Consider the following 8,844-nt stretch of genomic DNA (forward strand, 5'->3'; position numbering starts at 1 on the left):
TCCCTTGGGCAACAGTCTACAGCCAACTGATTTATGCAGCCGCAAACACCTCTGGCCCAACAATAAAACTGCTCTCTGAGGGTTTCACAAATCTTCCTACAAAGGTCTGTAATAGTTTAAGGGAGGTAAAAAGAATGAAAGAAACAGCAGGTTTCTAATTGTCTAAATGTTCTAAAACATTTCTAATACCAGGATTCCACCATCACCCATAAATTCCCTAACCAGAAAACAGGATAAATAAATTTTTAAAAACCAGCAGATACTGCTAACATTGCTGTAGCACCTAATAGCTTCACTGTATTTCACTCACTGTTCAGAGAGGGAGAATTACTATATTAAGTAAATTTGCCAAGAACCAGGCATTTTGCAGAATGCTTGAAGAGTTTTTACTATCCTTAATGTATCCTTCTGTGTAACAACTGATTTTGATGCTTCAGTTGTGGTAATTGACCCCTGCAATTCTACAGGTTCACCCTGCACTGGGAAACCCCCCTTTCATTCAGCTCTACAATCAGCATCCTGCTGGTTCTAAGCAGAGTGGGCCCTGGAAAAGAAAATTCACAGAAACAGTAGTAGCAGCTTAAAGACCAAAGGTGACTGAGTGTAAGAAAAACAAGAGCAAGAAGTAGAATGACAGGGATTCATCTAGATTCCCATATTCTGCAACCTTTTCCACAGGGGCCTCTGAAACTTGCATTGTCAGGCATCTTCTGTGCCTCCTGACAAGTCTCCTTGAGCAAAAAGAAGTTCCTTCCTCCACACACCTTCTACTGAATGTTGTGAACAGAAGAGAGCAGAACTATCTCAAGTCACAAGCGTAACTCTGAGAGCTGCCTAAAACCTGGGTATGGGTTTTGCTACAACACAGGAACAAAACAATAGAGGGACTCTGTCCTGATGTCTCTCATCTTAAACAGAAAAATACTATGGCAATTAAACAATTTGTCTGAAATAATGAGGGTAAAAATACTTATAAGCACATTTTCTTCCCCTTAGACATTTACTGTTTTAGTTTGTGTTGTACGGAAGGAACACAAGAGGACAGGGACTTAAAACCATCAAAACAAACCAAAAAACCACAGGGTTCACAGCAGGGGTCTCTTCCACCCTGCTCACACTCCCATCGGGGCTATAAGGAAGGGGTCATCTCAGAGAGCACATGTAGGTCTCACAGCTGCATGAAGTGGTACACACTGCCTTGGCACCAAGTAGCACATATTCTACGGCAAGACCGAGGGAAAAGAAGGCTAAGGTTATTTCACAGCAAGAAGTGCCTGGAATGCCACAGTATTGGTGTGATGTTTGGTACCTTTCTGCGTCATCTCAGCTGTACCTCATATCCACCAATGTTACTTCAGGGCTAAATCTCAATTTTTTCAAAGTTCAAATATTTTTACTGAAGCACACTGGATTAAAACCTCTCTCCACATGCCCTTAAATAGTACCATTTTCTACCAGAATACTGTGGTGCAATTCAGTGCTGAAAATGATGTAAGGCAGGACTCTATGGGAAAGGGAGATACCAAAAAAAGGGCCATTTGTGAATGGGCAAGAGGATCATGCTAGCTGTCCCTCATCACCACTGGTTCTTCTGAAAAGAACTGTACACTTCAGGGGTTGAACATATATTTTTTATTAATCATGTTTTTGGGGAATGAATGCGTGTTTGCAGATACATGTGACATTATCTTCTTGGTCTCCAAATTCTCCATGTGTAGTAAAACAAGATGATAATTTATGTGCCAGACAATTAACCGTTTTACAGTTGAATCATCTTCACACTGAAAACTGCTTCAACCAGAGCTGGTGGCTCAGTGGACTTAAGTCATTGTTGCTGGTAAATAATATTTTTTATAGTCAGATCAAATACCTGCTTGAACTCTAGAGGAGATTAAAAATGAAACCAAACCAAACCAAAAAAAAGATGGCAGATCCTTAACTCCCCTCAAAGAAACCCACAAAAAGTTAAATACTCTATAATTACACTAATGGTATTTTTGTATGCAATTCTTCTGATTTAATGAACAAGTTTAAATACACAATGCATTTTTGTAATGAAAATAATTTCACAATGTAAATCCAAATGTAACAGAAGCCTTCCTTTCAAACCAAATGAGAGAAAGAGCAATGTTGATCATCTTAACAAGTGGAAAAATAGAAGGTAATATGAAACAGTGCTCAAGAATCTGAATGATACCAGTGAAGTTCTACTGTGAATTAAATACAAGTAAAGAAAAGAGCTATTTGTTTGCAGCTAGCGTAAAGTAGATAGAAGAAGACCAAGAAGGTTTGGAAGTATTGCAAGAGGAAATAAGGACCACTGAAATACAATAAAGAAAGCAGCAAGTGTGTGGGGCAGAAGCGGATGGAAAAGAAAAACGAGATTATCTTGTTATAGCACTGCAATGGAGATAACTTATTCTTTGGAAATGAACTCCAATCCAATACCTGGATGCTGTAATTCTACAGCCATCAGAAACAGAGACAAATACCAGTTCCTGAAGCACCTAAATACAAACACTGCATCAACATTCCTCTAACAGAATTGTACTTTCCTGAGGAAACAGGGCGCATAGGCATGACACTACCCCCATGGGGGAAGTAATCCTTATTTGCCCAGAACACATTAAATCTTCCTGACAGGCTTCCCCAAAACTCTGCCTAAACCAGAAAAAGATTAAAAATACTTAGCATGATAGCAGCAGGGCCATCCAGAAGAAAGGTTTGAAGAGAACACTAATTTAGTTTTCATACCACTAATACTAATAAATTCTTAGCTTTACTTAAGCTGAGGAGCAGTAGGTCTTTTGAGGATATTAACACATACCCAAAAGACAGGACTTGGAAGTCATCTAAGGAAACATTTTAAGACATGACACAACCAATGTGACTTCTAATAACAGTTCGTTTTCTAAAAAAATTTGAAACAGAATTGCATTCTTTCGCCATTATTAGGTTTGTTTGTCCGCAGACACATTTAGAAGATGACAAAATTCATGGGTTTTTTTGTGCAAATTACAAAGTAATGAGTTTTCTTTTAAAAAAAAAAAAACAAAAAAAAACCCCACACACTTTTCAAGAATGTGTTTAAGCTCCTTAAATGCCATTTGATACAGTCCACTTCATAATTACAATGATATTTTAGAAACATTTGGAGGATAAACCTGGAGTGATATTTCTTTCTTAGTTACAAAGCTTCATTACAATTACAGAATACTAAACCTTCCAATTTACTATCTCTTCGTAGCTTTATTTTATGAGAGGAGTAAGTGATGAAAAAAGAAACAGACCTAAAAATTCCAATTAGGGTAAATTGATCCAAATTCAGTAGAGTTCAAGTTCAGCACAAAAAAGAGTATTCTCTGTCACAGATAACAGTTGCAGAGGTGGAGTGTTGTTCTACCAGCTAGAGAACATTGTGTCCAGCCTGGAAAGGCTATGTAACTCCACACCACTCATTCAAGAGAGCAACTGTAGTGGCTATCAGAACACCAGCATGAAAACCCAGTCCCACAAATGTCCATGAGGCCTTAATGATTCAGTGTGCCAACATCTAAGTGTTTGGAATACAAAAAAAAAAAAAAAAATACTTTGGTACCAAGAAAATTAAAATCCCAGTTAAATTTTTCCATTCTGAAGTGTCAACCACAAGCCATGTCTACAAAAATACATAGTCATAGAGATGGTGTAAATAGACCTCAGCTTTTGGTTGGTTGCCTTTTGTTATTGAGGGGGTAGTTTAATTAACATCGCTCATTAGAAGGGACATCAGAGGGGACAAAATCATTAAAGGGAAAAACGTGGAAAATCTAATAGGTAAGTAATACTATGAGGTAGTAGAAAGAACTACTACTTGAATTTGGGGCAATATATATTGTAAGCTATTGACATAACCCTCAGAATTTGTATTTATCATTCATATTTAGGGGCTGGAGGGCCTCTTGTTTTTTACAGTAAGATGGAATTAATGGACAGTATACATGGAAATTATTTAATGTTTCAGTTAACGGAAATACGAATGCATAACACAATCTAAAATAAATAGTAATGTGTATTATTAACAATTCAACCGAGCCAGTCCAAATAAAACATCTGTTTTCTAAAGGATGACAGTGCTTTTCTTGTGATAGCTTTTCTCGAATGAGGTGCTTGACAGTGAATGAGTAAAAAGACCATACAGCAGATGTACCCCTAATGTTCAGTTTTTTCTTCTAGTATAGGTCTCAGAGGTCATGCACAGCAAAATAGGTCATCTAAAACTTTTTATTGTCTGCTGAGTTGCCTGCCATACAGTGCTGCTGAAGGTAGCAATTGGCTTTGAAGGGTATCAGCAAGGTCCAATAGAATGGGTTTTTGCAATTCTGAAAATGTCTGCCCCCAGTTCATTGCAAAAATCTATCCTAGCACTGCACTTTTTCACCATGGTACCATATTACGATTTAGACTAATTATGGGTTCCATTTCATATGAACAGTTTGACATTTCATGCTTCTAAGTGTTAAGGTAAAAAGCAGAGGTCTGAGTAACAATCTTTTACCATGACACAGAAAAATCTACACATAAATGAATGAGTCCACAGTATTCAACTAAGCAATTTCAACCCAGTTTGACTGAGGATCTAGCTTTTACTCTTTGTTTTGAGGAGGCTCTCAAGGCATAAACAGGAATTTTAGGGTGACAATTCTCAAAAACTTCTAGCTATGTGCTTCTTAATAAATCCCATCAAAACCACCATAACTTAAACACATAATTGCTATTTTTATAAAAAATTTAAAAATCTCTCAGCAATACAGTGCTTGATTCCAAAACATGATAACAGCCCATCTACACATTTTGAGCATAAATCCCTGAGACTTAACATATCTTTTTGAGGGAGGTAATACTGAAAATTATGCCTAGGAATGAAGAAACATGCTTCCCTTAGTGAAATATATCAAATAAGAGTTTAGATATCTTAAAAAAAATTATCTAGGTAAACATAATCCTGCTGTAGGTACAGGGATTGGATCAAATTATTTTTATGCCCTTTCTATATATTCCTATTATTTTATTTTTATTGTTATGAGGTATTAGTGCTTTGGCTCCACCTGTCTCTTGCTTTACCATTCTTATGCCTTCAATGGCCCATATCGTTGTGTGGTAAGCCTTCACAAGTTGGATGGTTACCCCTTGACACCCCGAATTCTCCAAGCAGAAGTGTGGTATGTCCTCAGCAGAATTAATTACTCAATCCTACTGAAGGTAGTCATCTGTGTCTGTGTATCAAAAGATGCAAGTCTGTCTGTACTCACCCCGGTGGGCAGACACAACCCGAAACACAAGGAAGGTGTGCTGAGAAAGTGAGGTTTAGCAGCTGATTCTCACAAGTTCTCTCTCTGCTGAGTTCGGGATCAACTTGTGGATTACTGCAGTTAATATAAATCTGTCCAGCTGGGCAGCTGTGTGCTGGGGGGGAAAAAAATTGACAAACATATTAGTCTTTACACCTGAAATTTTGTATTCCATAAAGGTGTGCAATAGATTTAGAATGAGAATATGGAACACAAGTGTAACATCCAGTAAAATCCAATTGCTTGTCTCTCCTGAGTGTACTTAACTCCATAAAACCCCTATACATCCCAGAAAATACTGAAATGAATATATCTGTTTTGTAAGGGACATGACTTTCTAAACAATTAGGCAGGAATCATCCCACCAAAAGAGAAATGCAAGCAGAGAAAGACAAAGCAACAGAAAGCAAAAAATACCAAGAAAAAGTCTGAGAGCCAGATGTGACTTTCCATGCTGGAGCCACTGATTATGAACCAAACAAGTCTACTGCACAATTGCCTTTGGATTGCACTGGGCACACTGCATATATGTAACAGAAATGCGTGAAATTCCAGCAGTGTTTTAAAGTGGGTTTAACTGGTTGCTGGGATTTGTTCATTTATTACTTAGGGAGAGAGGTTCTGGACAATTGTCAAATCAGTACAACCACCACCTTCAAGTGCATAGGGAACAGATTTCTGCTTTGGCCCTTAGGCCAAAGGGTTGGCAATTCTAGAACTCAAACTTCAAAGTCTTTCTGACTGAAGTAAAAGGAACACCACAACAAGAGTATGGACCATAATGCTTAATGATGTATAAAATACACTGTAATAGAAAAAGCAGTTGTTATAATGTTTTGCTTAATTATGACAAAAGAAATAATATTCCTATTTCAGTTACTCAGGGTTTGTGGAGGGAGAGAAAAAAATACGTAAAAATTGAGGACAGTATTCAGTGCGTACAACCATGTTTTATGGGGCAAAGCTAACCTTTGTTTTCCCTACTGAAATTATGCTGTTTGTCATGAAGTTAAACTTAATTACATTAGCAAACAGAGTATTTTAAAGCATTGGAAAACAAAGTTGTGCAGATGTAACACTAATTTGGACAGTTATGCTGCTGCTTCGCACCAACCTTGCCTTCAACCACTCAAATACATAATTCCAAATTGATTCCCTCCTGCAAGTTATTAATTTATACATATTCCATAATCTACTACAGATAAGGGATTCCACAGAGATTGGACGATACATATTCATTGGACTTGTATCTTTTCCCTTTCTCTTTACTCACCTATTATGTTGTTATCACAATTCATTACTCCATCCCTGCAATGGCTGCAATAAATACACATGAGGACATAATGTGAACCAGGAAAATGAAAATGTTAATGTTTTCTGTTCAATAAGAAAGCATGAAGTATGAATCAATACAAAATAACTGTATAAATGTTTGCATTGAACATTAGAACCGTGAATAACGTGTGAATTGCCTTAACACACAAAGAACATTAATTACACTCCAAACTTTTGCTTTCTGCATAATGTTACTGAGTTAAAATGACTGGGCTGACATAAAACTACAAACAGTAATACTCCGCTATACTGCTCCCAAAGACATCAGTGCAGTAAAAAATAAACCAAGGCCTCTACATAACAGAATCCTCATTATCTAAAAAAAAACCACTGCAGTCATCAATAGCAGCAAAAAAACCCTCTAAGCACACATATGTAAGCTCTGGGTATGTGAGCTTATAATAGTGTTAAGAATGTTCATATAAGTGCTCTATTTTCCTCACCATCAGCTTAAAACCCTGCGGAAAAGCAAGCTATTAGTTTATGTGGCAATCTTGACAATACCAACAGCTCTTAAATTTATCCCACAGCTGAAGTAAAACACCAGTGTTGAATACACTACTATGCTTGTGAAAGACCAGTTCTTAATTATTCTTCATAAAAATATTTACAGTCCAGTAATAGGGAAATAGAATAGCAGTGAAGGCCTTGCTAAACAGACTTGAATGGACAGCCAGGAAATGTCTGGGGTTTTCTGGAGCTCTCCACATTGGTTTGTAACTACAAAGTTATAGTGGCTTTTCTCTCTACTTCACATTTTAATATGTGGGATTAAATGCACAGCAGACTGAAAACCTAAGTTCTAATGAAGTTCTGTGCAAACATGCATAGAAAACTGCTGTAGGTTTATTCTGTGTGTTTCATTAAAAAAAATATAGTAAAACAACAACAAAACCAAGAGGCTAGCCAGAATGATTTGACAGAGGTCTTAAAGAGACACCATATAGTCAGGTGAAAAAAAGTTTTGTATCTTACCATTTGCCCAAAGATGTCATAACATTTTCTCCAGGGGAATAGCCAATTCCTTGAAAATAACATGGGCATTCATTTCTGGAGTAGAGGAAAAACCATGTAACTGATACATTCAAATTGAAGAAAGAAAAAAAAAATCCCATTGACCTAATTTTTGTTCAAAGTTCTATTGGTTGCTTTCTTGGTTTTGGTGAGGGTTTTCTGCGGTTGCCTTTTTTTTAAATACAAGAAGTTTACTTCAATAATACCATATAACTGGAGTACATTCCAAACCAAAACAGTAACAAAGCAGAACCTCTACGTAATGGACACCTTTTGTATCCCTTACGTGCCAAAAACCAGACAATATGTAACAACTCACTTTGGTGATGTTGGAGTATCAATACTATTTAAAAAAGCTATTTTTGATCAACATACAGGTTCCGTATAACTCTAAGATCCCAACAAGTTTACAGATGATTAATAACTGTAAGGATAAATGTTTATTAGGTTTTCACTCTGACTGACAAATGCAGTGGTCTAAAACAGTGAAGTGTGACTATCAGAACTGCAGCTTTACCTACCTTTGTACACATCGTTCAGTCTTGGAATTCAAATACATTCCAGAGGGACAAGCACAGCCTTCAACACAACCACTGCTGCATGTCTCTGGCATAGACAGTGCTTGGCAGGTTCTGCCACAGGTAGACACACAAGTACTGTACTCCTTTGTATCTTCACATGAAAGGGCTGTCCAAATGAAACAAATCTCTCAAATTACACTGCAAGAGACTCCAGTACTTCCCAACAGTTTTCTGATAAACATTGCTGTTCTTTCATTCCCAATCACATTAAATTCCACTAAAATTGCTATCTTGGCACTATGCTGTGTAAACTACACAGATGTAAATCTGCAGTAATAATGAGTACAATGAAGTCGGCACAGTTAATCCAGGTTTACACTGGAGAAACAGAATAGTTGAAGTTTTTTCCTCAGACTCCGAAAATACTTGGCTCTTGTGCATGGCCTCTGGGAAATGCAGAGAGTCTTAAAGAAAACATTGAAAGCGATAAGGAAAATGTGTGTCCTTTGCAGATGTTGCAAAATACCATCTTTCGTTTTCTTATGTAAATCATAGAGTGGTTTGGGTTGGAAGGGACCTTAAAGATCAAATAATTCCACCCCCCTGCCATGGGCAGGGAAACCTTCCCCTAGGCCAGGTTGATT

The 8,844-nt window shown here is 37.2% G+C and overlaps 1 protein-coding gene across 1 annotated transcript in view; it reads right to left on the reverse strand.

The window, feature by feature from the left end:
- The window catches only part of LOC104517367 (otogelin-like), a gene marked incomplete at its 3' end in the record, with an annotated part of 71,985 nt that overhangs the window by 37,818 nt on the left and 25,323 nt on the right, over positions 1 to 8,844 (reverse strand). The window contains exons 17-20 of the mRNA XM_010162002.1: positions 8,201 to 8,366; positions 7,641 to 7,715; positions 6,604 to 6,647; positions 5,292 to 5,445 (exon numbers count right to left, since the gene is read on the reverse strand). Of these exons, the coding sequence (XP_010160304.1) occupies positions 5,292 to 5,445; positions 6,604 to 6,647; positions 7,641 to 7,715; positions 8,201 to 8,366 (439 nt within the window). The remainder of the gene's footprint in view (positions 1 to 5,291; positions 5,446 to 6,603; positions 6,648 to 7,640; positions 7,716 to 8,200; positions 8,367 to 8,844) is intronic.

Source organism: Eurypyga helias, unplaced genomic scaffold, assembly GCF_000690775.1.
Source record: "Eurypyga helias isolate BGI_N326 unplaced genomic scaffold, ASM69077v1 scaffold16222, whole genome shotgun sequence".
NCBI classification, from domain to species: Eukaryota; Metazoa; Chordata; class Aves; order Eurypygiformes; family Eurypygidae; genus Eurypyga; species Eurypyga helias.